Genomic DNA, 27,934 nt, shown 5'->3' with positions numbered 1-27,934 from the left:
TGACAGTGTTTGCTTCTTCCGCCACAGGAACAGTTTATAGAGATGTGTAAAACCCTGTACAACATGTTCAGTGAGGACCCAGACGAGGGGGAGCTCTACCATGCCATAGCAACCGTTGCTACGCTGCTGCTGCAGATTGGAGAAGTCGGCAAACAGTTCTCCAGCCCTGCATCCAGGAGGGCAAATGACATGGGAGATTACAAGGGTTTGGGCCTCCAGAGTAAGGAGGGGGTCCCTGCCATGGATCAGGCAAAGACTGAAACAACTCAGCCCAAACTCAAATCAGATTGTGAAGCGGACGTTTTAAGTGACACTTTGAAGTCTCAAATGGAACGCATGAAACTGGCTGAGTATGTGGTCACAAAACGGGAGGCACCGGCACCACAGTTGTTATCTGATGAGGAGGTGAGGGATGACACTTCAATGTCTTCGTACTCCATGGTGAGTTCCGGCTCCCTCCCATGTGAAGACATCTCCGAGGATACCGTCCTGGTTGGCAGTGAGCAAGCGATGGGAGTTCACGGGCGGCCCAGCACCATTGACACGGATTGGTCCATCTCCTTTGAGCAGATCCTGGCCTCCGTGCTGACTGAGCCAGCCCTGGTCGGATTCTTTGAGAAACGGGTGGTTGTGGGGCCCAAGATAGCAAAGTGCAAGAGTCAAAGGGTGATGGAAAGGCAGGTCAGCTCGTCCAGTGACCAGGAACTATCGCCATCGTCCAGCTGACTCAGAAACACCTCAACCCCCCCTGAGTCCTGACGATGAGGGGAGCTTTGGTGTCGATCACACTGCCCTACCTGGGCCACATTTTTAACCCATGTAACCACCATGTACTAGAAGTTTGTATTTATTCCAGAGAGAGATTTCTGTTCTGTGTCCTTAATTGGTATCTATTGGCCTTTGGGCAAAACCCTGTCTTTTCAATTCAGCGTGTAAGTCCTGCTCAGAGACTCAGCTGCTGATGGTATCTATAAATCGAGCTGAGCTCTGTCTTCAGTGAGGTCCCACTATATTCGCCTACCTTGGAGCAAAAATCCTAAAACACCCCCTTACGTGACAACAGAGAGACAGGCTCTCAGCATTAACCTTTGCATTCTTGTCCTTAAAGACAAATATTGTATCTACAAGCGACAGACCCAGAATGCAGAAAGAAACTTTTATATTTGTTTTATTATTAGTGTGATTATTCTCTCAAGCATGGCCACTCTGCAAATTCCTCAAGATTGCTTGCTGCTAACGGCTTGTGGAGCAGACTTTAGTTGTAAGAGCTATTTGCACCCGTATCTTGTTGCTCTTTTAAAAGTACCGTTTTAAGTCACGCTGACTAAATAAGTTACCCTCCTGTAGTCAGATGTGAAAGGAAGCTGCGCATGTATTTTTATGGTGGGACTGAATTACTCAGGGTCAAGTGCATGGAAGAGAGAGAGGGGTTGACATCATCTGAGCTTCAACACTGAATAAAGCTGTGAAGGAATGACCAGCTCAGTATTTTAGAAATGGGGGGGGGGGGACAGTATTTGAACCCTGACCTTTCAGTATTCGTAGGTTGCGCGTCGAGAATTAATTAAACAAAGTCATGTTCAAGATATCCGAGAGTTTTACATTCAAACATTGTGGATCAGAGAAGATGGAGCTAATATCAAAGCAAAAATCACTGCAAGATGAATATTCACTCATTTTTATCCTTTGGATTTTTACTGTAATTAATTGTGGGTCAGTTAGGGGGGATCTTACAGAAACATATAAAGTTATGATGGGAATAGATTAGATAAAAGCAGGGAGGTTGTTTCCACTGGAAGGTGAAACTAGAACTCAGGGGCATGGCCTCAAAATAAGGGGAAGCAGATTTAGGAATGAGTTGAGGAGGAACTTCTCCACCCAAAGGGTTGTGAATCTGTGGAATTCCCTGCCCAGTGAAGCAGTTGAGGCTACCTCATTGAATGTTTTTAAGGCAAGGATAGATAAATTTTTGAATAGTAAAGGAATTAAGGGTTATGGTGGGCAGGCGGATAAGTGGAGCTGAGTGCACAAAAAGATCAGCCATGATCTTATTGAATGACAGAGCAGGCTCGAGATGGCCTACTCCTGCTAGTTCTTGTATTCTTATTAACCAAAGCTGCAAGGTCACAGGCAAGTAATACTTTTGATCTGATCAACTTTAATTTATTTGGGGCAGTCTGGAATTGTGTTGAAAATCATAAAGGCTGAAATCAGATTCTGGTGGAATAATGAACAGTGATTATTGCAGATTTTTTTTAAAAAAAGACATTTGCTGGGGTCCGATTTATGACACCTTGGTACCTTTGGTCACGACACTTTGGTACCAAGTGGCTTTTCAGTGTCTTTCTGGGTAAGACTAGGCAGGTAGTTTCTGGAGAGCTCTTAACTGGGATGCTGGGGACAGGATATGCGGAGCATGAGTGCCAAGCCTAGCCTGGGGTCACAGGACGCGCACTCGGTTATACATGTGCACAATTTCCTTTAGAAGTAGGGGCCCTGCTTTAATCACCAAGGGTCCAGGCACACTGAAGCAGGTTTTACCCCCGAGCTATGTTTTTAGTTACAGTTTTCTCAATGATCTGTTTTTGCAAACATTGTTACTCGATAGTCTAGAGACATTAACTGTAACCTAAGTATCTGCTCACTAAACGTAATGGGTTTCTACACATAGAATGATGTGGCTCAGAAGGATGACACTGTGCCTGTGCTGGCTCTCTTTTTGAAAGAGTTTATCAACAGCTGGTGATTCATTTTTAATCTGTAAATATATTCACCAATTAATATTGAGGGAGCTAATCTACTTAAAATGACTTTCCTGATCAGCTCTCTGTTCTAAATTTAGGCAGAGACTTAATTAAGATCACTCTTAACGCCATTTCTTCCTTGGCAAGTGCATTTGCTAATGGATAACAAAATGCACAGATTCTGATTCGTGCAACCATCAATCACTGCAATTCCAACACTGTCCGGGCACTCCGATAAAGTAGATATAAAACTGCAAGTCCTCCCTCTTTCTATTTTACTCCCTATGAAAAGACAATTGTAGCAGTATTAAAAAAGATGCTGGAAATGCACAAGTTGTCCTTTTTCGTCTGTGAAGAAGACAAGATGGGTTATGGCTTGGGCTGTAAACTCAGTTCTGTTAAAGTGTGCGTGCTTCCTTTTCAATTTCTATACAAACGCACCAGCTAGGAGTCGGAGTATTTCTGATCTCTCACTTGTGCAGTTTGTGGTAACATTGGGGCTCAATGTATGGGAGGTTTATTTCGGAAGTTGAACCGTCCTTGTCCCCTTCTCTACTGTTCCTGATTGTAGACGTATGTTGGCAGTATTTGTATTGGGCTGGTAGACTCATTCATAACTCGCTGATCATCTGCACCTTCTCCTCTAGGGAATGAGTCCACCGACTCCTGAGCCTCTCGCTAAAAGCATTCAGCAGTAGAGAGAAGCCAGTTGGCTCCTTATTCTCAAATACTTCTTTGCACTTTGATATAAACACTAGCGTTAGGTTAAGGAAAATAAAATTAGCTGTAAAAGTTGAGAATTACCCATCTCTTCCAATTGTACTTTATTATCAATCCCACTGGGAACAATAAAATATTATGCTAGCAAAAGTTTTAAAAGTGGAAAAAAGGTTCTCTGCAACACATTTTGTTCTTTTGATTTTTATAATTTGTGGATTCCAAATACAGATAAAGGCATAATTTTCCCAAGTACTTGAGCCATGTAGTCACTCTGATACTTCATCTCGGTCACAAAATGTTGGAATGGAGAAAAGTTAAAAACACTTTTGTTGTATTATGATGTGAGTTCATAAATTCCCTTCTTTCTGTGAAGCCCTCCTTTTGTTTCTTTGCTGATTTGTATTCCCATTGTTCCGAGAGATTATATGGGGAGAGTTGGCAATGATGTGTAAGAATATCAGGGCTTAAAGCCTTGTTGGCGCATCTCCAAGCTTGATGTCAGGACTAGGAGATCACCTACTCTGCATGGCTGTTTACCTGAGCAAAGTACTGTGGATGCTGGAAATCTGAGATAAGGACAAATATCGCAGCAGCTAAGGCAGCATCTCTGGAGAGAGAAACGGGGTCAAAGTTTCAGGTCGATGTCCTGTTCGTCAGAACACTGATGAAAGTTCCATGACAGGTCATCGACCTGAACGGTTAACTCTTTCTCTCCACAGATGCTGACTGACCTGGCTGCATTTTTCCAGCCTTTTTTTGGATGTATGCGTGGAGGTTTTTAATCATATGATCTCCAATCGTCCAGCCCGTAATCTCCTGCCATCAATTGCTGTCCAAGTTGTCCATCATCGCAACGCCCTGCCTTCCGACATCCAATCAAAGAGTGAACAGACTCTGGTACCTGAGTGGATAATTCCTGATTGTTAATCAAACAGGCCATGTTCTCATTTTAAAAATACCTATTCAACAATATTCTTTAAAGAGAATTGTTTTAAAAACTTCGCTCTTTTGTTTCACAGCCATGATGTGGATTTGCCGGCGTTGGACTAGGGTAGGCTCGGCAAGTAGTCTCACAACACCAGGTTAAAGTACAAAAGGTTTCTTTGGTAGCACAAGCTTTCGGAGCGTTGCCCCTTCATCAGGTGAAGGGGCAACGCTCCGAAAGCTCATGCTACCAAAGAAACCTTTTGGACTTTAACCTGGTGTTGTGAGACTACTTGTTTCACAGTGTTCCAGAAATTATTTTTCAGTGCTTGGTGACTCTAGGCCGATGCTGGAGGACTGGCACCCTGAGTACAGACTTGTGACAACATGAGTTACCTTGTTTTGTGCCATAACCCGAAGGTCAGCACCTCCTAGATGATCACATCAGTGTAAACCTTCATCTGTTTAAAAGAAAAGTTGCAATGCAAGTTCAACCCATCTGTTTTCACTTGAGTTTTTGTTAAATCCTCAGAATTACACTGGGGCCTCGCTCACTCATTTCTGCATCTATTCTCAAAGTTCCCAATCCAGCCTACTTTGTTCAGTTTCCATGGAAACAGTTGAGATAAATAAAAGCGAAATACCATGCATGCTGGAAATCTGAAATGAAAACAGAAAATGCTGAAAACACTCGGTGGAAGTGGCAGCACCTTTGGAGAGGGTTTAACCGTTTCGAGTCCAATAGGACTTCAGAACATTTGGGATAAAATTGCAATGGCAACACCGGATTTTTTTTTTAATGAGAAAAGGCTTTGCTGCGACACCAACTGACCCATCAGAACAACTTTGATTTATTTCTTTGGATGTAAAGCAAAGCAAGATCAATTTTCAGTTGCACAATCTTTCTTATAACAGAGGTTGCATGGTGCTTAGAAGCGAAATTTCACTTTCCAAAGGTGCTCAGAGAACAACCTATTTGCAAATGGAGGTTTATGCAAGAGGTTAACACTCATCCACAATAAAGACTGAGTCCCTGGCAAAATTCTGGAAAGTTCCTAATGTTTTTAATTACCTACTCCTTTAGAATTCTTGGTCTATTCACCGTTATTAAGTGTCCCTTAATTACGATGATTCACTGAGTAGTCTTAATTGCATTCTTGGCTGTCAATTTATTTTGAATGGAAGGCAGATGTAATTGGAGATTTTTGTTATTATTGTACTGGCCTTGGTGTTACTGTATTGGTCTGATTACTGGGCCAAGACTGAATTAAAATCAAAATTTAGCACTTTAATTTAGTGTCTCCCTTTTGTTCATTACTGCCTCTAATATTTACCAAACATTTATGTCTCTGTTCCAAGTGATGGGAAGACATTGAAGAGACAATAAAAGCACTTGCATTTCGACAGTGCCTTTCGTAATTACAGGACACACCAGAATACTTTATGACCAACTAAGTACTTTGGAAGCGTAGTCACTGTTGTAAGTTGAAGCCAATTTGCACTCAGCAGATTTCCACAAACATCACTCCACGGTGGCACAGTGGTTAGCATTGCTGCCTCACAGCGTCAGGGTCCCAGGTTCAATTCCAGCCTCGGGTCACTGTCTGTGTAGAATTTGCACTTTCTCCCCGTGCCTGCGTGGGTTTCTTCCGGGTGCTCTGGTTTCCTCACATAGTAAGAAGTTTAACAACACCAGGTTAAAGTCCAACAGGTTTATTTGGTAGCAAAAGCCACACAAGCTTTCGAAGCCCTAAGCCCCTACTGTGTTTACCCCAGTCCAACGCCGGCATCTCCACTTCCTCACATAGCCCAAAGATATGCGGGTTAGGTTGATTGGCCATGCCAAATTGACCCTTGGTGTCAGGAGGATTAGCAGGGTAAGTGAGTGGGGTTACAGGAATAGGGCCTGGGTGGGATTGTGGTCGGTGCAGACTCAATGGGCTGAATGGCCTTCTGTACTGTAGATTCTATGATCAGTTGTGATGATGACCAGATAATCTGGGAGTTTTTTTTGCTGTTGAATAAGGAATAAATACTGGTCCTGGACACTGGAGAGAGGTTGCCTACTCTTCATCAAAAATCATGCTGTGGGAGCTTTTGATTTGATTTGATTTATAACGGGATACAATGAAAAGTATAGTTTCTTGCGCACTATACAGACAAAGCATACCGTTCATAGAGTACATATGGGAGAAGGGAAGGAGAAGGTGCAGAATGTAATGTTACAGTTACAGACAGGGTGAAGAGAAAGATCAGAGAGATAATAGAACAAGAGTAAAAGATGGAATTAGAGGATATTCTGGGGACTGCTCGCAAGAAGTCACCTACATATCCTACATGAACAAAGATAAAGTTCCCATACTTTGATATAGTTGATCACACCATCCTCCTCCAACACCTTGCCCCTGTGGTTCAGTTGGGTGGACTGATGTCATGTGGCTCCATTCTTGTCCATCTAATTGCAGTTGATAACTTGCAATGGCTTCTCTTCATGCTCTGATGTTTTCCAAGTAGGATTGGAATCCCCTCCAACTGGACTTTTATAAAATATAAATGCCAAAGTTCATGGTCTCACATTTGTTCTTTGTGTATTTGTAATTGTTTTGTATTAACGTATTTGTAATAAACAAAAAGAAACCAAATAAACAGGCCAAACCTCAGCGCAGTAGGCTGTATTATCAGGGGTTAACCTTCAAAGTGTGTCGACATCGAAAACAAACTGATACTATGTAAAGACATCAGGACATTATCATCACAAAGTCACAAAACCGCTATCAGACAACAAAAGCTGGGAGACCATGATAGCAAATGGCCCCAGAAAATAACCATCGTACAAAAAAAATCAACAACAGTTCAGGGGGAATGGACTTTGACACATATAGAATCATAGAATTCCTACAGTGCAGAAGGAGGTCATTTGGCCCATCGAGCCTGCACCGACCACAATCCCACCCAGCCTCTAACCCCGTAACCCCGCACATTTACCCTGCTAGTCCCCCTGACACAAAGTGGCAATTTAGCACGGCCAATCAACCTAACCTGCACATCTTTAGGCTGTGGGAGGAAACTGGAGCACTCGGAGGAAACCCACACTGACACGGGGAAAACATGCAAACACCACACAGACAGTAGCTCAAGCCAGGAATCGAACCTGGGTCCCTGGCGCTGTGAAGCAGCAGTGCTAACTACTGTGCCACCGTGTTGCCCATTTATATCAAACTGGAAGCCAGAGTATATCACCTGAATGGAGTCCATTGTTTTGGTCACGGAAACAACATCACGATGAATGGATTTGTCTGGACCAAGGCAGGAATCAGACTAAAGAGATTAGAAAGGTACTAAACACTGACCATCCAACAGATTTCTCCAGGGAATGTGTTTTGATATTTTCAATAAGATTTGTAATAAAAAGGCCAAGGCCTTAGGGTTTGGCTGTGCAGTCAGAAGGAGATCAGGGCTGTTCACCTTGGCTCAGGCCTACGTTTCAACACCAGACAAGACCGGCCCTGGAATCATAAGGTGTTTTCAGCCATATGGTGATGATATTGGCCTGAATGTTTTGGGACCGCAGTCACCAAGAAGAGTCCGGGATGGTTAACCTGATTCGTGGACTTGCAGCTCTCACCAGGAAGGACCAACCATGCGGGAATTCTAAGTATCAGCCAGATCCATGGGATGTTGGGGCTGAGGTTCAAGGGTAATTTAAGGGTAGCGACTAAATCCTGAGGGTAATTGGGTTAAATTGGAGTAAGGCTTTGGGCTGAAACCCTGGGGTTTTGCTTGTGGTTTTTCAGTGGAAGCTTTCATTAATAAGTAATGGTTTATGTGTTTGTGGGAATCGGCAGTAACTCGGGCTAATCAGTCTAATATTGTGCAGCGACATTACACTGGTTTAGAGCTTGTGTATTAGGAAGTTTGTTTTGTAAGTATACAAGTTTGTGGTTGAGGCTAAACCCTGTATTTGTGTAAGTTTGTCCTTTACAAAATCCTAAAGTGAAGGACTAACAGGATGGGTAAACAGGAGCGAATATCCCTTACACACCGCCTCCTATTTCCCATCTACACACTGCCCCTCAACCACATCATCTGAAAACTGAATTTTCATATGTATGCTGACAACTCCCAACTCAACTTCTCCACTGTTGGTGAGATTCTCAGACTCCTTAGCCAACATCCGTAGTGAATGAGCAGACATTTCCTTCAACTAAATATTGGGATGAATGAAGCCATTGTTTTCTCTCCTGCTCCAACTTTGATCCATAACTACTGACTCCATCCTTCGTCCTGGTAACAGTCTTAGACTAAACCAGCCTGTAGGTACCACATTTGACCAAAGAAATGAGCCTCCAAACTCTCATTCACACCATCACCAAGAATCCAATTTCCACCTACTGTGTGACAATTAATCAAATCAAATATTTTTTAGCAAACGCCCCAGTCACTCTGAACCATAGCTAGCACAGTGGTTAGCATTGCTGCCTCACAGTGCCAGGAACCTGGGTTCAATTCCGCCATGACGTGGAGATGCCGGCGTTGGACTGGGGTAAACACAGTAAGAAGTCTCACAACACCAGGTTAAAGTCCAACAGGTTTATTTGTAGCAAACGCCACTAGCTTTCGGAGCTGGCTGTTCCTTCGTCAGGTGGGTGGGAGTTCAATTCCGGCCTCAGGTGACTGTCTGTGTGGAGCTTGCACGTTCTCCCCATGTCTGCGTGGGTTTCTTCCAGGTTCTCCAGTTTCCTCCCACAGTCAAAAGATGTGCGGGTCAGATTGATTGGTATTTACCCTGCTAGTCCCCCTGACACTTAATTTGGCCCCTTAGTGTCAAGGGGATTAGCAGGGTAAATACATGGGGCTACAGGGATAGGGCCTGAGTGGGATTGTTGCCGATGCAGGCTCGATGGGTCGAATGGGTCCCTCCTGCACTGTAGGGATTCTATAATTTGGTTCTGTGATGGGCAGAAACCTAGCTAGAGGGGTGAAGGCTTGTGTGCAATACCTCCCTCCCTCCCACAGATGGCGCTGTGGTGCAGGTTCCGGGCAATGTGTGGAGAAGACCTCCCTCCGCTTGATGGCGCTGCAGGAGGAGGAGCTGTGTGTCTGGCCTCCAGAGGCCGCTGTGAGTGCGGTTGGCGGGAAGCAGCGGCGTCGTTGTGAGACCCAGGCCCCGGAGTTAGAGAAGCCCCAGAGTGAGTGAGGCTCAGGCCCAGGACCCGGAGTTAGAGAAGCCCAGGCAATGGCGCAACAGTTCCAGGCGCTGAGATGCAGCTTCTGTAAAACACACCAAGTCCAGCAGGTAAAGAGGGCGCGGGAGCCTGGAACCTGCAGCATCACAACCCCTCACCCGTAACCTTTCCTCAGCCTAACCCTCTCCCCGCAAACTACAACTCCCTCTCCCCTCACCCCCAGCCCCTCCCCCCTCACCCCCAGCCCCTCCCCCCTCACCCCCAGCCCCTCCCCCCTCACCCCCAGCCCCTCCCCTCACCCCCAGCCCCTCCCCTCACCGCCCAGCCCCTCCCCTCACCGCCCAGCCCCTCCCCTCACCGCCCAGCCCCTCCCCTCACCGCCCAGCCCCTCCCCTCACCCCCAGCCCCTCCCCTCACCCCCCAGCCCCTCCCCTCACCCCCAGCCCCTCCCCTCACCCCCAGCCCCTCACGCCCCTCCCCTCACCCCCCAGCCCCTCCCCTCACCTCACCCCCAGCCCCTCCCCTCACCGCCCAGCCCCTCCCCTCACCGCCCAGCCCCTCCCCTCACCGCCCAGCCCCTCCCCTCACCGCCCAGCCCCTCCCCTCACCGCCCAGCCCCTCCCCTCACCCCCCAGCCCCTCCCCTCACCCCCCAGCCCCTCCCCTCACCCCCCAGCCCCTCCCCTCACCCCCCAGTCCCTCCCCTCACCCCCCAGTCCCTCCCCTCACCCCCCAGTCCCTCCCCTCACCCCCCAGTCCCTCCCCTCACCCCCCAGTCCCTCCCCTCACCCCCCAGTCCCTCCCCTCACCAGGCTCTCCATCCTGTCACCTCGTCATCAAAGCCCATCTCTGCATCAAACTTTCCTAGCTGCACATCCAATGTAGTCACAGTTAACTATGAAACACTGGCTCTATTAATGATGTAAATGATAACAGAACCTGTTTGACTCCTATCCCATGCAAAACTCATACAAAGTTCAGATTCCAGTCCTTAGGGACTTGAGGTACTTGGTACTATGAATGCAGGATGATATTGGCTGATTAGGAAATTTCACAGTAACTTCATTGCAGTGTTAATGTAAGCCTTACTCGTGACTAATAAATAAACTTGTAACCAAAATAGAAAATGCTGGAAAATCTCAGTAGGTCTGGCAGCATCTGTAAGGAGAGAAAAAAGCTGACGTTTCGAGTCCAGACGACCCTTTGTCAAAACTAAAAGGCATAGGAAGGACTTTCTATGCTGAGATTTTCCAGCATTTTCTCTTTGGGTTTCAGATTCCAGCATCCACAGTAATTTGCTTTAATCCGAAATAAACTTGTAACTTTTGACATGTTTTATGTTGCTTTGTAGAAGGGGAAAATCTGACCGCATGGAGGGGAGACCATTCGGCCCAATGTGCCTGCTTACTCTTGCTGCAGAGCCCTGCAATATTTTCCACTTCAAGTGATAATGTTTTACGAACATAAATAGAAACAGGAGTAGGCCACATATTTCCCCTTGAGGCTGCTCCGCCCTTCATTAAGGCAACTACACTTCCCCATATCACTTCATTCCCTTTGTGTTGAAAATACTCGTCAACTGAACACCCTCAGCCCTCTGGGGAGAGATTCCAAAGATGCACAACCTCATTGAAATGTCTCCGTATCTTAAGTCCTAAGTGGTTAGCCCCAGAACCTGAGACTGAGTATAGTACTGCAGTTACTATTTAACCTGTTTCAAGCAATCTATATGGGGAAGATCATGATGTAGTGGTAAATGTCACTGGACACCATCCAGAGTCCTGGGCTAATGCTCTGAGAACGTGGGTTCAAATTCCATCACTGCAGCTGGTAAAATTTAGAGTCTTAGAATCCTTACAGAAGAGGCCATTCAGCCCGTCAAGTGTGCACTGACTCTAACAGAATATCTTACCCAGGTCATCTCCCCGCCCTATCTCTGTGAACCCCATAACCTACCATGGCTAATCCATCTAATCTACATATCTTGGGACACTGAGGAAGAATTTAGCATTGCCATTCCACCTAACCTGCACATCTTTGGACTGTTGGAGGAAACTGGAGGAAACCCATGCAGAAACGGGGAGAACGTACAAACTCCACTCAAACAGTCACCCAAGGCCCGAATTGAACCTGGGTCCTGGAAGCAGTGCTAACCACTGTCCGTTATTAAAGCTGATTTCAGTATTGGTGACTGTATTGATTGTTGTAAAATCTGACTCACTGGTATCCTTTAGGGAAGGACTCTGCCATCCTTACTTGCTCTGACCTCCCTGTGACTTCAGATCCAAAGCAATGTGGTTGACTCTTAACTGTCCTCTGCAGTGGCCTACTAACAAACTGCTTAGTTCGAGGGCAATTAGGACTGGCCTTACCAGTGATGCCATGAATGAAAAATGAAAAAAAAAATCAGATCACAACTCATTGTGTAAGAAAATAAAATCTCAATTTTTGTCATTACCTTCAATTCAGAATAGCTTTTAAAAATTAATTCTCAGAATGTGGACACTGCTCACAAGGCTGGTATTTCAAGTTGCCCTTTAAGGGGATGGTGGTGAGCTGTCTTAAATGTCTGCAGTCCATCTGATGTGGGGCACATAATGCTGTTAGGGAGGGAGTTCGAGGATTGTGATATGGTCAAAGGACAAATAAAAGTGTTCCTTAATATATTGTATCAGTTTGGTAGAAATTCATTGTAGTGTAATCAGTTCTAGTCTTGTATATCACCTTTCCTCCCTCTGTGTTGTCTTGCATAGCATGGGCACAGAACTAACTCCTCATCCGTTCTCGATCTGCCTTCCCTGGGTGCACATCATTGTCAGTCTGTGCCTGGGGGAATAATCACAGCTTTCTTTGGCAGAAATAAGCTGTAAAAATTGATCATCACTTGCAGGGCTTAAATAATACGCACTAAGACCTTTGGAACAACATGATCATATCTTAAATATTTCAAAACTGTGTCACAGTCCTCCAATTACTAAGTGGTTGTCAGCTTGGAGACAGAGTAAGGATGAAGGTGCAGTACGTTGCAGAGCAAGGAGTCACAATGGAATATGAAATAAAAACAGAAGATGCTCTAAATACTTAGCAGGTTAAGCAGCCTCTGTAGCAAGAACAATAGAATTAACATGTTATGTCTCTGACCTTTCATCAGAACTCCAAATAGAAGGGTTCTCATAGAAATCATAGAAACCCTACAGTGCAGAAAGAGGTCATTCGGCCTCGAGTCTGCACCGACAACAATCCTACCCAGACCCTATCCCTGTAACCCCTCGTATTTACCCCACTAATGCCTCTAACCTAAGCATCCCGGGACTCGAAGGGGCAATTTAGCATGGCCAATCAACCTAACCCGCACGTCTTTGGACTGTGGGAGAAACCAGAGCACCCGGAGGAAACCCACGCAGACACGGGGAGAATGTGCAAACTCCACACAGATAGTGACCCAAGTCGGGAATCGAACTCGGGTCCTGATGCTGTGAGGCAGCAGTGCTAACCACTGTGCCACCATGCCGCCCCGTTCTGTTAGAAGGTGTCTGCGATGAAACATTAACTCTTATTTTTCTCTCCACAGATGCTGCCTGACCTGCTGAGTATTTCCAGCATTTTTTGTTTTCGATGTACACATCTAATGGACAGATATTAAAGATTAATTTTTTAAAACAACTAGTGGAATGTTGATCTTTATTTTGAGAGGCTGGAATGTTGTTGAAGGCAGTGATGTTTTGGTTGTATAGTGCTCTGGTGAAACTTCATCTAGAATATGTCAGATGAAGCTCAGGATGGATATATTGAGGAGACGGGGCAGTGCAGATTCTCTAGAATGTTACCAGGACTTGGATGGTTAAATTCCGGAGACTGGTTCCTCCATATTAGAGTTTTTTGATGGTTGAAAAATGACCTAACTGAGGGGTGTTTAATGTGTGGAAAGATTTGGTAGTGTAGAGAAAGTGAAACTTTTTTTTCCAATGATATATTTTATTCATAAAATAGCTGAAAGAAACATAAAACATTTTAAATTGTAACAAAGTGCAATGATATTCACATTCTCTACAGAGATCAAAATGCACTTTTGAGATGCTTCAACACAGCAATGAGAACGTTACAAACATTCCAATATATTTGTTACAGAGAGTACAATGATGCTCAGATTGTATACATCGGACATGTTGATCTCTCCGTTGCATACGTTCAGCGAGGATTAAGCTTATAGTCCAAGGCTTCTACACTGTTTTCAGCCCCTCAGTTTACATTGGCTGAAAGGCTTTATGTACTGGCTGTTCCCCGTTGCGCCTTGCCGGTGGCTGCCCCGAACATGAGTGCATCCCTCGGCACGTAGTCCTGGAATGTGCCAGTCTGCAACACTCAGTCGAGGACAATTCTTTGTGCTGGGAGATAAGTTTCGGGCAGACCAAAGAGCGTCTTCACCAAGTTGATGATCCTCAGAGAGCAGTTGGTGTTTGTCTCTGCGCGTTCCTGGGAACAACTCTTAGAGCACAAGAATCCTGAGTCACAGAGTTGCTCGGGATGAAGCTCAACTAAAACCACCTCACCTCTCTTCAGATCTTCTTTGCAAAGGCACATTCCTCAAAGAGCTGTGAGACCATCTCTACCCCCCCGCATCTGATTCAAGGGCAGTGTGCAGTGGCGCTGAGATTTCAGGCTGGCATGAAGGATCTGACGGGGCTTGTCCCTCTCACCATTAGTCAAGCTAGGTGTTGGGGCTTGTTTGAAAGCTCTGGTGATAGGCATTCTGCTCAAGGAGCCATTCCAGCATGATCCAACATCTCCTTTTCCCTCAGGGCCTCGAGGACATTACGTGCAGACCACTGCTTGATGGACTTGTGGCCAAAGGTGTTTTTCTGAAGAAATCTTTCCACGAGGGACAGGTGATAAGGCAATGGTCCAACTACTTGGAGCGTCCCGCGGCAAGGTAGCCCGATCCATCCTTCACAACACCGGGGATAGGTGGATCCTCAGTACTTAGTGACACTTTGTGTTTGCACACCGAGGACCTACACACAGCGTGATGCAGCTGCACACACAGGTGGCCATCTGGATGAGGGGAGTGTTGGGTACGTTTCTCGCTCCTTTATCCAGAGATTTGTACATGGTGTCCCTGCAGACAGGATCCATCTTTGAAATCGAAGATGGCACTGGTGACCACCGCTGCGTAGGATCAGGATATTAGCCACACCTGAACCATGTGCAGTAACACCAAGAGCACCTCATACCTGAGGACCAGGTTCTTGCGCATACTTGAGAGGGAATGTCATTCCTCCATGCCCAGTTTCTGCCTCACCTTGGCAATGCGCTCCTCCCAGCTTTTGGCGCACGTCCCGGCATTTCCAAATCATATCCGCAGCACTTTCAGGTAATCTGATCTGACAGTGAAGGCCCCAAAGGATCGATCAGCCCAGTTCTCAAAGAACATGGTCCCGTTCTTGCCACGGTTTACCTTGGCTCCTGTGGCCAGTTCGAACTGGTCACAGACGTGAGGCCTGTACACTGACAGCAGATAAAGCAGAAGACAGCAACGTCATCCATGTGCAGGGCGGCTTTGACCTGAGCGCCTCTGAAACTTGAGGTTGTCATTCTTATGCCCGAATCCTTCCTCAGCAACAGGTACTGTGCAACACAAACAGGCACCCATTGATTGAAACTGCACTACTGATGTTTGTGTAGAGTAGTTGGATCGAGTTGCAGATACAAAAGGTTTAAAGTTTTTTTAAGTTTATTTATTAGTGTCACAAGTGAGCTTGCATTAACACTGCAATGAAGTTACTGTGAAAATTCCCTAGTCACCACACTCCGGCGCCAGTTCGAGTACACCAAGGGAGAATTTAGCACAGCCAATGCACCTAACCAGCACGTCTTTCGGACTGTGGGAAGAAACCAGAGCACCTGGAGGAAACCCACGCAGACACGGGGTGAACATGCAGAGTCCGCACAGACAGTGACCCAAGCTGGCAATCGAACCCAAGTCCCTGGTGCTGTGAAGCAGCAGTGTTAAACCACTATGTCGCTCGTCAAAGTTTGCACCGAACCAGTCAGGAGTCGAACCTGGAACCTTCCGATCCGTAGTCAGACACGTTATCCTTTGCGCCACTGGCCCACATAAGTGATACCAAAGGCGGCACGGTAGCACAGTGGTCAGCACTGCTGCTTCAGTCCCTGGGTTCGATTCCCTGCTCGGGTCACTGTCTGTGTGGAGTTTGCACATTCTCCTCGTGTCTGCGTGGGTTTCCTCCGGTTTCCTCCCACAGTCCAAAGATGTACGGGTTAGGTTGATTGGCCATGCTAAAATTGCCCCTTAGTGTCCTGAGATGCGTAGGTTAGAGGGATTAGTGGGTAAAATATGTAGGGATATGGGGGTAGTGCCTGGGTGGGATTGTGGTCGGTGCAGACTCGATGGGCCGAATAGCCTCTTTCTGTACTGTAGGGTTTCTATGATTTCTATGATATTTCCTCTGCAAGAGGGTGTCCGGAACAAAGACACCTTAACATTCGATTGAGCTGGGCTGTTCTGGAGTAAATTCAGGAAGCACTTCATACAAAGGAAAGCGGAAATCTGGAATTCTTAGTCAAAAATATTGGTACTTTTTTTGATTAAATTAAGAGATGGGTGAAAAATATAACTTTCTGATCAACCATGGGCTAATCGAATGGTCTGGAGGGAAATATCTCTGAGTGACAGGAGTGAGTATCAGGAAACTACTGATATTGATCTCAAAATATCTCAGCAATAGGAGGCTATTCAGCCAATTGTGCCTGTGCTGGGATTCAATTAGCCCCACTCCCCCTGTTCTTTACCCTGTGGCCTTGCAAAGTTTCTGTTTCATGTATTTACCCAGTTCCATTGAATCTGCTTCCATCGTTCTGAATTGTTCTTGTTTAATGCACCATTTGCTGAAATCTTTTCATTGGTATTTTCTGCTTTAGGTTAAGAAGAGCAAGAAGTGGAACTGCAAATTGTGTGGAGAGAAACAGTCAGTGCTGAAGGTGAGGATGCTGGTGTTGTAACACCGAGTCACAGAGAGCAGGACGAACCTTCATTGAATCAGAGAGGTTGTGCAAGCCACTGTTAGTGAATAGCCTGGGGGAAGGAGAGAGCTCCACTAACAAAGTGGCAGGTGAGACTTTTGGGATGACTGTTAGAATCTCCTTGCATTGGGGAAGGCCATTCGACCTATCATGTCTGTGCTGGCTCTTTGAAAGGTCTATCCATTTAGTCCCAATGCCCTGCTCTTTCTCCATAGCCCTGCACATTTTAACTTTCAATATTTATCTAAGTCCCTTTTATATATCATCACGGACTGTTTCTTCCACCCTTTCAGGGAGTGTCATGGGATGGGCAATAAATGCTGGCCAACCAGTGAAGCCCGTGTCCCACATTGAATAAATAAAACTCGCTGCATGAATAAGTCTCCCTCACCCCTCTGGTTCTTTTGCCAATTATATTAAATCTGTCTCCCGTGGTTACCCACCCTCTTGCTGCTTTTCTCACTTTATCAAGCCCATGTGACTTTGAACACTCCTCTTAAATTTCCCCTTAACCTTGTCCGCTCTAAGCAGAACCATCTAAACTTCTCCAGCCTCTACATAACTGAAGTCCCTCAACATGTCATTTTATTGAATGTGATATCACTAATAGGTGTGAAAGGGAAAGACAGATGTACACAGCACACCAGGTTAATGGTCCTTCAGCACTTCTCCAACAGCTTAGGAACCCGGCAACGAATGCAAATGGTGAAAAACAAGCCCATCTTCCAAATGGGGAGCGCACTAATTTGTGTATCTGAGATGTATCTTAAACTTTTTCCCCTTATTCCAAATGTCCTCATCGCAAATGTAATTATATAGTTAATGGAATGATATGATAAAGTGCTAACATCTCTGTCAGCTGTGGCTCAGCGGATGACACTCTCTCACTGCGGCACGGTGGCACAGTGATTAGCACTGCTGCCTCACAGCACCAGGGACCCGGGTTCGATTCCCGGCTTGGGTCATTGTGTGGAGTTTGCACATTCTCCCTGTATCTGTGTGGGTTTCCTCCGGGTGCTCCGTTTTTTTCCCCACAATCCAAAGATGTGCGGGCTAGGTGGATTGCCCATGCTAAATTGCCCCTTAGTGTCAGGGGGACTAGCTAGGGTAAACGCATGGGGTTATGGGGATGGGGCCTGGGTGGGATTGTGGTCGGTGCAGACTTGATGGGCCGAATGGCCTCCTTCTGCACTGTAGGGTTCTACGATTCTTGCTCTGACTCAAAATGACTAGTTTCAAGTCCAACTCCAAAGATCCCACATAAAATCCAGGCTGATACGGTATGAGGGAAGTGCCTTCTTTCAGATAAGACATTATATCAAGGCCCTGTCTCCTGGATGTAAAACATTTCATGATACTGTTCCAAGAAGAGCAGGGGAGTTCTTCCTGGTGTCCTGGACAATATCCATGATTCAGTCAACATCACTAAAAGCAGATTATCTGCTGGCTTATCTCATTGCTGTTTGTGGGAGCTTGTGTGCAAATTGGCTGCTGTGTTTTCTACATTACAACAATGACTACACTTCATTTGTTGTGATGTTTTGGGATGCCTGCGATCATGAAAGGTGCTGTATAAATGAAGTTTGTCTCCCCATCTTTTATTTTTCCTCATGATTAATGATTTGATGTGACAATTTCCCCAGATATATGGCCAGGGCTCGGGAGCAGACTGTCGAAGACATGTACAGAAGCTGAACATGCTGCAGGGGGAGAGGATGCAGGCAATGGAAGCTGCTGCTCGGTAACCTCTCATTCTTTTCCATCTGTCTTCTGGGTTAATTAAATAATCCATAGATAATACAATGGTGGCATTCAAACCACCGCACTGCGGAGGCACTTCAGAAGCTATCTAATTACTTTCATTCTTCTCTGTCCCCTTTCAAATATTTATTTCTCAAGTATATATAATTCAGCTACCCTTTGAAAGTTGCTACTAAATCTGCTTCAGGCAGTGCATTCCAGATCATAACAACCTGTGTAAGAACAGTTCTCTTCTGCCTTCTTGTAATTAACAGGAGCCAAGTGGGAAGATTGGCAATCTTAACAATTCCCGGGTTTTTAAAAATTCATTCATGGAACACGGGCATCGCTGGTTGGCCAGCATTTATTGCCCATCCCTAGTTGTCCTTGGAGGGCAGTTGAGAGTCAACCACATTGCTGTGGTTCTGGAGTCACATGTAGGCCAGACCAGGTAAGGACGGCAGATTTCGTTCCCAAAAGGACGTTTCTGAACCAGATAGTTTTTTTCGACAATGGTCATCAGTAGATTCTTAATTCCAGCTATTTTTTATTGAATTCGAATTCCACCATTTGCCGTGGCGGGATTCGAACCCGGGTCCTCAGAACATTAGCTGAGTTTCTGGATTAATAGTCTAGCGATAATACTGCTAGGCCATCACCTCCCTTGTTTTAGTTAAAATTGGTGCAAACCAGAATAGAATTATAGAGTACAGAAGGAGGCCATTCAGCCCGTCGTGCTCCTCCAGCTCTTTAAAGGAGCTACGCAGTTAGTTCCACACGTCGGCCTTTTCCCCTTAACCCAGCAAAGCAACCATCTTTTTTATTAACTATTTCATGGGATGTGGGTGTTGCTGGCAAGCCTGGAGCTTGTTGCCCAACCTAATTGTCCTTGAACCGAGTGGATTGCTGGGACATTTCGGAGGGTGGTTAAGAGCCAACCACATTGCTGTAGATCTGGAGCCCCAGGTGGGGTAAGGACGTCAGATTTCCTTCCCTAAAGGACATTAGAGAACCAAATGAATTTTTACGACAATCGACAATGGTTTCACGGTCACCATTACTGAAACTCGCTTTCAATTCTAGATTTTATTATTTAAATTCCACCAGCTGCCACGGTGGGATTTTAACTCATGTCCCCAGATCATTAGCCTGGGCCTCTGGATTACTAGTCCAGTGACATTACCGCTACACCATTGTCTTCAAGAACACATCCAATTGCCTTCTGAAATTTCCGGTGGAATCAGATTCCACCAGCCTCTCAGGTAACACATTACAGATCTTAACAGCTGTCTGTGTGAAGAAATTTCTTCTCATTTCCACTCATAATTCTTTCGGCAATTATTTTAAATCTGTGACCCCTGGCTACTGATCCATTTGCCAGAGGAAACAGCTTCTCCCTACTTACTCTATGAAAAACCTTTAGAATTTTGAACACCTCTATTGGCTCTCCCCTCAGCCTTCTCTGCTTTAGAGAGAACAAACCCAATCTCTCCACAAACTCGGCTCCCTCAGCCAGCGAAGCCCACGTTCCTTAAATGAATAAAAATAGTTAAAGACCAGTGGAGTTTTTAAAGTAATTTGGCAGCTTTTGTTTTATCTGGTACAATCCAACAAATCGCCAGATTTCTCTGACTCTCTGAAGAAGTCACACAGACTCAAAACGCTAACTCCGCTTCTCTGCTGCCAGACCTGCTGAGTTGATCCAGCATTTTCTGTTTTAAGTCGCCAAATAATTTAATTTATTATTGTCACAGGTATTAACATACAGTGGAAAGTATTGTTTCTTGCGCACGATACAGACAGAGCATACCGTTCATAGAGAAGGAAATGAGAGAATGTAGTGTTACAGTCAGATTTACTGAATTCAATTTCACAACCCCAGGCTGGGTTTGTACTTCTGGGTTGCCAGCCCTTAGTAACCTTTGCTTCTGCCTCATCTGTTTTATTGTATTGTGGAGATTCTCTTTTCTGTTCTACGGCAGATCCATCGAGGAGCCAATGGTTTGGAGCACTGGCTGCGATTCCGGACGGTTTTGTACAATGAGTGACCAGGTGAGAGAGATCGCAACCGAGGGGAGGCTAAACTAATTAAATCTCCACCTTAATTGATTAAAGGCGATAATGGTGCTTTGCCAAACCCGTTCCCAAGTCATGCTGGGTGTCTAACACTTGAACATCAGTTAGAGACGTTTTTTGACTGGCACTCAATATTTCAGCTGGTAAAACTACAATACTTAGCTATACTGCGTTCAATTAGGAAGAGTTGTTTTTCATAGGGTGTGGTGTCAGTGGAAAGGCAAGCATTTGTGGCTTATCCCTCATTGCTCTTGAACTGAGTGGCTTCCTGGGTCATTTCAGAAGGCAGTTAAGAGTCTGGAGTCACATGTAGGCCGGACCAAGGAAGATAAGGACGGCAGATTTCCTTCCGTAAGGGACATTAGAGAACCAGATGGATTTTTATGGCAACCCTTGGTCATGGTGATCATTATTGCTTTACGTTCCATATTAATTAATTCAAATTCCAACAGCTGCTGCTACCCATGACCATAGAACATTAGCCTGGGCTTCTGGATTACTCCCGGCAAGCAGGTTGGGCCTATACACATTGGAATTTAGAGGAATTCCAGAGGAGAGGTGACATTACTGAAAGTCAAGAGGGGTTTCGACAGGGTAGATGCTGAGAAGATGTTTCTGTTCATGGGGAAGTCTAGAACTCGGACACAATAAGGATCTCCCATTTAAGATAGAGTGAGGAGAAATTTTTTCCCTCATAGGTTCATTAATCTTTGAAATTCTTTTTCCCAGAGAGCGGTGGTGGCTGGGTTACAGATTTTTGATCTACGAGGGAGAGAGGGGTGGCAAGAAAGTGGAATTAAGGTCACAATCAGATCAGCCAGGATCTAGAAGGAAAAGGGCAGCAAATAGTTGAGAACACCACCACCTGCAAGTTTTCCTCCAAGCCACTCATCATCCTGACTTGGAAATATATCACTGTTCCTTTGCAGTCACTGGGTCAAAATCCTGAAATTCCCTCCTTGACGGCATTGTGGGTCAACCCACAGCACATGGACTGCAGCGATTCAAGAAGGCAGCTCACCACCACCTTCTCAAGGGCAACTAGGGATGGGCAATAAATGCTGGCCATCCAGCACCGCCCATGTCCCATAAATACACAAAACCTTACTGAATGGTGGAGCAGGCGCATTGGACCTACTGTTGTCCCTATTTCTAATAATCTTTATAAAGTGACAACATCTTCATTTTGGAAATGGATCAATTATTTAATGTTACTCTTCTAACTTTGCTGCTTATTGATTCAGGTTGAGGGGCCAGCCAGCAGCCGCTGGAGTGTTTATCTGGACCAGAAGCCTGTTGAAGAAGTTTCAGAGGATGAGGGAGAAGGTGGAGAGATTGTGTACATGGACCGCCAACATTTCCAGGCAGGCGTGAGGAATGCCAGCAGGGATCGAAGGTCAGATTTTGCGAGGTGGAATACTGTAACAGTTCTGTTAGGCCACACGCTGCACCTTTCAGTCATGCTGGTTGGGCCAACCCCTGGTTTGACCTTGGAGGAGGAGGTGGGGAAACTGCTCTCTCGATTAGGAGGTGGCTCGAGGAGTTAAGGTTCCTGTTCCCGGGAGCTATGCAGCAAGCTGACAGGGTGGGAGCTAACCTGGTTGCAATGCCTTCACTGCTGAGGACTCACAGTTGTGTAAGAGGAAACTGAATGCAGTGGGGGACTGGACTGGTCAGAAGATTGTTGGGAGTGGGGGCTTTGAAGTTACTGAGGATGAAGAGTCAATTCAAACATTGTTGAGGAAAATGTGTTGGAATTATTTTCTCTTTTCAGTCTTAGGAAACGTAAAAGAGGATTACACAGTGATTCCGAGCACCTACATACATATGGAAACTGTACTGATAGTGATGCAAAGGAGTCTTCCCAACAGAAAATGAAAAGTTACCTGGTGAGAGTTTAACTGATTTTTAAAAAGTTATTTCCAATCAAAGTCCCTACCAGAGAGACATGACAGATCCAGGCTGACAAGACAGGCTCCCCATTTCGTGTGCTTGGCTCGATCTACGTGATCCAAGCTGATAGGAGCAGGCATTGCACCCCCTCCAGTGCTGGATCTCATTTGCATCTGAGCCAAAAGGCCGAGAGGGTGTTTTAAAAAATAGCTTCAAATGAAGCCTGGGTGTAACCTCATTGAGTTCTATCAAGTGTAGGATCAAAGATTACACTTGATCTTAGCCAAACTGACGCGAACAAGTCGAAGCCTGGTGATTGTTACTGGAAACTCCCTGATGTATACATTTGTTGAAAGCAGTTGGGCCCCTCTCCTGTTTCAGTTGCTCCAGGTGTCAGTCAAACCAGGAACAAGACCTTGGGGGGGGGGGGGGATTCTCCCAGGCCACTGTGCTGCTGTAGGAGCGCAACAGGCTGGGAGACATCAGCGGGAGGCTGTTCCACAGGCTTCCCGCTGGGCTCCATGGAGCTGATTTCAATATTTAAATTCCCATTAGCATAGCATTAGTGCGCCCGGAACTGAAGTCTCCGGGCCTGCTAACATCTCCTTCCCCACCTCCCTGCCAGGAGTGGTTCACTCCAGCGGGGTTTACAACTGCTCCCCACTAACTGGGAACAGGCAGCTTACCCCACCGGGGGAAACAGGCCGCCCCTCAACAGATGCAATGATCTCTGCCTCGAACACTCCTTGTAACACAGTATTCCATACTTCTGTGTAAAGAAATTCCTCCTTTCTTCTCCCCTGACTGATGATTTTAAATATATAACTATTGTCCCTGATGCTCCAATCAGAGAGCCTCATTAATGATCAAATTATCAAAACCAAAGTGTTCTGTATAAGCTGAGGGTGGAACAAGTCAACTTTGATTTAAATTCACGAAAAGGTTTATTGGAAACCAGTGGTTGGATTCTGTGTTTTACTCAAAAACTGATATTTGAAATCTGCTCCCCAGTATCAGCACGGCTGGGTAGCACTCTATCATACTCCACAACCTAGGCTGACTCCTCATGGAGCACTGAGGGAGTGCTGTACCATCAGAGAGCCGTCTTTCACATGGAGCCTTAACCCAAGGGCCTGTCCGCTGTCTCTCGAGTGGCCGTAGAAGATGACATGCCACCATTTTGAGGATAAACCTGGGAATTATCCCCAGTGCCTTGGCTAATATTTATCTCTCAGTCAACTTAGCAAAAAAACAGAATATCTGGTTATGGTGACTTTGCTGTTTATGGAAGCTTGCTGTCAGTGAGTAGGCTGCTGAGTTTCCTTCATTACTTCAAGAATGACTGCACTGCAAGCATACTTCCTGGTGCTTGGTAACAGAACATAGTAAAGTGTTTTGGGACATGCTGAAATCTTAGAAATCTTAGAATCTTAGAAACCCTACAGCACAGAAAGAGGCCATTCAGCCCATCGAGTCTGCACCGACCACACAATCCCACCCAGGCCCTACCCCCATATCCCTACATATTTACCCACTAATCCCTCTAACCGATGCAACCCAGGACACTAAGGGCAATTTTTAGTATGGCCAATCAACTTAACCCGCACATTTTTGGACTGTGGGAGGAAACCCACGCAGACACGAGGAGAATGTGCAAACTCCACACAGACAGTGACCCAAGCCGGGAATTGAACCCAGGTCCCTGGAGCTGTGAAGCAGCAGTGCTAACCACTGTGCTACCGTGCCGCCCTGTCATGAAAGATGCTATCGAAATGTATAATATGTAAGCTTGTTTGTCTGCCCGTGACTTGATAATCAATCATGTGTTCATAGCTGGGTGCTATGGTGATCGAGTTAGGGTACCAACAAGATGGGCTTTGATGGACAGTGTGGGTGTAAAAGGGGATAGTCTCGATGGGACAGCTAGAGCACCTGAATCACCCAAACTGTTCTCAACTTCTCGCACTTTTACACTGGTATTTTTCTGTGTTCCAGAAGTGTATGAATTCCACACCAAGTGAGAGCAGAAACAGGAATGCAGAGACTGCAGATGCAGAAAGGAGCAATATTTTAAACTGGTCACAGTTAGAACCTAAGCCAGCAGCCGGGCTGAGAGATGAGAGGCAGCCTGCCACAGCCACTTTCTCAGCCAGGAGTCAGGGCTCTCGGTGGGATCGATTCCTACCCCACAATGCAGAAAACAATGAACTCTTCAATCCAGACTCCAGTGGTGCTGAGAGGCATCCAGCTTGGAAGAGGGATTCTCCTTGCACCGACCAGCCCTCAGCACGTTTTGTATTCAAAGATCAAGGCGAATATATCGATGGTTCTTCTCTTTCTGCAGGTTTGGCATTTGCTAGTAATGGCTGTCCAGGTTCACCACTTATCACCGGAAGTGTGAGTGTTACAGAGGGAATCGTGACTCAAACACACACTTCTCTGGAACTTGTTGAGGGAACCAAGACGATGCCAGGCTTGCCTGAGCTTCACGAAGCCAGCAGTGGTGTATGCGTGGCTGAAGGTATCCCGCCACACGACCCCATATCCACATCCACACGTGGTGCACCTGGAGTTTTGCACAGCCTAAAGTCAGGGTCCTCCTTGACCTCACTCTCTCTAACAGCCCATCAATCCTCAGCTTACGGGATGCCCAGTACAGCCTCCAGGTTACACGCCAAACCCAGCTCCTTTCTGTCACTCTTTCAGACGGACGAAGATTTTGACGATTTGTGTGACAAGTAAAATGGAGGCACCCAATGATGCATCATCAAACCAGCACCAGCGTGTGATGTCCCTGTGTGACACTTTCACAGACTCCCTCTAAATCCACCAGCGCACTTTTATTGCGGCTTTAATCTCGGAGGACTTCTTCAAATTAAAGGTGGATGGAAGGATTATTTCAGGCAGTACTTGTGTAAAACAGCAGCAGTTGAAAATTTGAGGAGTATTCAGTCCTTCCCACCTCTCCCAGCTACTAGAATGCTCGCTTCTATAGAGTTACTGGGATGTGCTCAAACTGTAACCAGAGACAAAAGATTCATGTTGGTTCTGGTTATAGTCTGTTGGTTGCAACTCTGAAAGAACTAGCTAAGGACAGGGATCAGCCATACCACTTTGCTGGTTTGTACGACACTGGTGGTTTAAGTATCAACAATCATAGGCATTGCCGTTACTTCGGGTGGCGAGACAGGCATTCTGTTACAACTTTTGGTTGCAGGAAAAAAAAGTCACTTCTGTTGCCCCCAGCCTAGAAATTAGATCAAATTCATTTCCAATTCATCATTTTGTCCAGCGATGAGGGCAGAAGAGTTTTAACAAATCAGGGAGCAAATCTGGGGGCATGTACTTGGTAAAATGGGAGATTGATTCAAAAGTGCAGCTTGTTGCTGGGAATAGATTGTGGGTATGTTGACCATGTCTCAGTGTGTACCACCCACACCTTCGAGTCAGAGCATTGTAGGTTCAGGTCCCACTCTGGAGACATGAGTGCATAATCCAGCTGACACTCCCAAAAGGTCCTCAGTACTGCACTTGGAGGTACATGGTGGCACAGTGGTTAGCATTGCTGCCTCTCAGTGCCAAGGACCTGCGTTCAGTTCCTGGCTTGGGTCACTGTCTGTGCGGAGTCTATATGTTCTCCCCGTGTCTGCATGGGTTTCCTCCCACAATCCAAAAGACGTGCTGATTAGATGCATTGACCATGCTAAATTCTCCCTCCGTGTACCCGAACAGGCGTCAGAGTGTAGCGACTAGGGGATTTTCACAGTAACTTCATTACAGTGTTAATGTCAGCCTACTTGTGGCTAATAAACAAACTTTAACTTTACCATCTTTAAACAGAGGTCCCATCTGTCCTCTCAGTGGAACGTAAAAGATTGCATGACACTGTTTCAGAGTGTTCAAGTTCTCCCTGGTGTCCTGGGCTGATATTTATCTGTCAACATGACCCTGTTACTGTGTGTGGAAGTTTACTGCGTGCAAATTGACTACTGCATTTTCTACAAATGTCATGATGGGCAGTGCTGGGTGCACAGGCTGGCACTGCCAAGGTGCCTATGCCCAGGGGGCACTACCACCCGATCCCCCCAGGGGGGGCCCTGTTTGCAGGGTCAGGCTGGGGGCACTACCACCCGATCCCCCCAGGGGGGCCCTGTTTGCAGGGTCAGGCTGCTAGTTCTCCAGAAGAGGTGAGCTACTTTAAACCCCGCTGGCGTGAAATACTCTGGTGGGCCTGGAGAGGCTAGCGGGCCTGGAGAATTCAGTCTCGGACCAGCTAATTACATTAAAATTAGATGTAAATAAAGATTATAAATGACTTACCTGTCTTCCTGCTGGTTTCCAGCACGGATCTGATGGCGCTGAAAATCCGGTGCTGCACGCGCGGCAGGAATGCATGCACGAATCCCATGCATGTCCGGCTGCAAGACACTCCCATCCCACTGTGCTGGAAAATTAGTGCGGCGGGGTGGGAGAATCCCCCCCCCCCCCCCCCCCCCCACAATATGTGCACTTTGTTGGTAGAAATTGCTCCCATTTACCCTCTGGTTCTTTTGCCTATTTTAGAACAATGACCTCTTGTTATTGACCCATTTCTGTACTCACCCTACCCAACTCCCTTATGATCTTCAATACCTCAGGTCCCTCATCCATTTTGTGATCTTGATAAAAATCGTACTCCTCTCTCGGGCATTGATGCCCTTCTGCAAGTGTGGTGTTCAGACTTGTAATAATCAGTGATTTGTAAAGATTTAGTGTGACGTTCCTTGCTTTTGTGTTGTGTCCCTATTTGATTTTGCCCAGCTCTGTCATATGCTCTAAGTTAGTGGCTGGCATTCTGTTAAAGCCTCTATTATGAAACATAAGCTCCAGGATGTGCCATTTCATGGGTTTTTAAAAATGTTGACACTGAACTGAGAGTTGGCGCAGGATTCTCAAACTGGAACTGACTTGTGAGCAGCTGCAAAGATGGTAGAATAGTACGACACAGATGGCCCACCGTCTTTGCCAGATCAATCCAGTTACATATAAATTATGAGCCATTTATCTCCGAACCTGCTCCATCATCATGGCTGATCTGATTGTGACCTCTACGTTCCTGTCTACTCCCATACCGACAGTGGAGAGGTGATATTGTCACTGGATTAGTAATCCAGGGATCTAGCGTAATGTTCTGGTTCGAATAGGTTCGAATCTCACTATAGTAGATGGTGAAATTTTATTTCAATAAAAATCTGGAATTAAAAGTCTAATATTGAAACCATTGTTGTAAAAACACATCTGGTTCACAAATGTCCTTTAGGGAAGGAAATCTGCCATCCTTACTTGGTCTGACCTACACGTGACTCCAGAACCACAGCAATGTGGTTGACTCTTAAATGTCCTTGGGAATGGGCAATAAATGTTGGCCCAGCCAGTGACATCCACATCCCATGAATGAATTTTATTCATTCAGAAAAAGGCCCTTTGGCCTATCGTCTGTACCGGTCAAAGACAAACCACCCAACTACTCTAATTATATCCCTCAAGGCAACCAAAACTGTACCCCAGGGATGTTGGGCCCACTCCCATGTTCTTTTTCCCATACATACTAAAGTATGAGAAGGCTGAAAAC

At 45.9% G+C, this 27,934-nt stretch overlaps 2 protein-coding genes across 4 annotated transcripts in view; both read left to right on the top strand.

The window, feature by feature from the left end:
- tbc1d9b (TBC1 domain family member 9b) overlaps positions 1–3,827 on the top strand; it is a 58,558-nt gene extending 54,731 nt beyond the window's left edge. For both annotated transcript variants that reach the window (XM_078231797.1, XM_078231796.1), the window contains one exon: positions 28–3,827. In XM_078231797.1, the coding sequence (XP_078087923.1) occupies positions 28–726 (699 nt within the window). In that variant the 3' untranslated portion in view covers positions 727–3,827. The remainder of the gene's footprint in view (positions 1–27) is intronic.
- A 5,642-nt stretch (positions 3,828–9,469) lies between these two features.
- mrnip (MRN complex interacting protein) lies at positions 9,470–27,569 on the top strand. Of its 2 annotated transcripts, none has more exons than XM_078231803.1 (7): positions 9,470–9,684; positions 16,513–16,572; positions 18,258–18,355; positions 20,337–20,406; positions 21,675–21,826; positions 22,205–22,319; positions 24,319–27,569. In XM_078231803.1, the coding sequence occupies exons 1-7, from the start codon at positions 9,625–9,627 to the stop codon at positions 25,063–25,065; spliced, it is 1,302 nt and encodes a 433-aa protein (XP_078087929.1). In that variant the 5' UTR covers positions 9,470–9,624; the 3' UTR covers positions 25,066–27,569. The 2 variants fall into 2 exon arrangements, with proteins under 2 accessions (XP_078087929.1, XP_078087930.1); XM_078231804.1 differs by having other exon boundaries at positions 9,498–9,577; positions 24,319–27,079.
- Positions 27,570–27,934: the final 365 nt, after the last annotated feature.

Source organism: Mustelus asterias, chromosome 16 (genome assembly GCF_964213995.1).
Source record: "Mustelus asterias chromosome 16, sMusAst1.hap1.1, whole genome shotgun sequence".
Classification (NCBI taxonomy): domain Eukaryota; kingdom Metazoa; phylum Chordata; class Chondrichthyes; order Carcharhiniformes; family Triakidae; genus Mustelus; species Mustelus asterias.
This window is presented reverse-complemented; position numbering and strand designations above follow the sequence as displayed.

Excerpts from the sequence above, each read along its gene's own strand:
- mrnip (XM_078231803.1), top strand. The coding sequence starts at position 9,625 with ATGGCGCAACAGTTCCAGGCGCTGAGATGCAGCTTCTGTAAAACACAC. Across the intron at positions 16,573-18,257 it reads AGAAACAGTCAGTGCTGAAG|ATATATGGCCAGGGCTCGGG; the intron begins GTGAGGATGCTG and ends CAATTTCCCCAG. Across the intron at positions 22,320-24,318 it reads AGAAAATGAAAAGTTACCTG|AAGTGTATGAATTCCACACC; the intron begins GTGAGAGTTTAA and ends TCTGTGTTCCAG.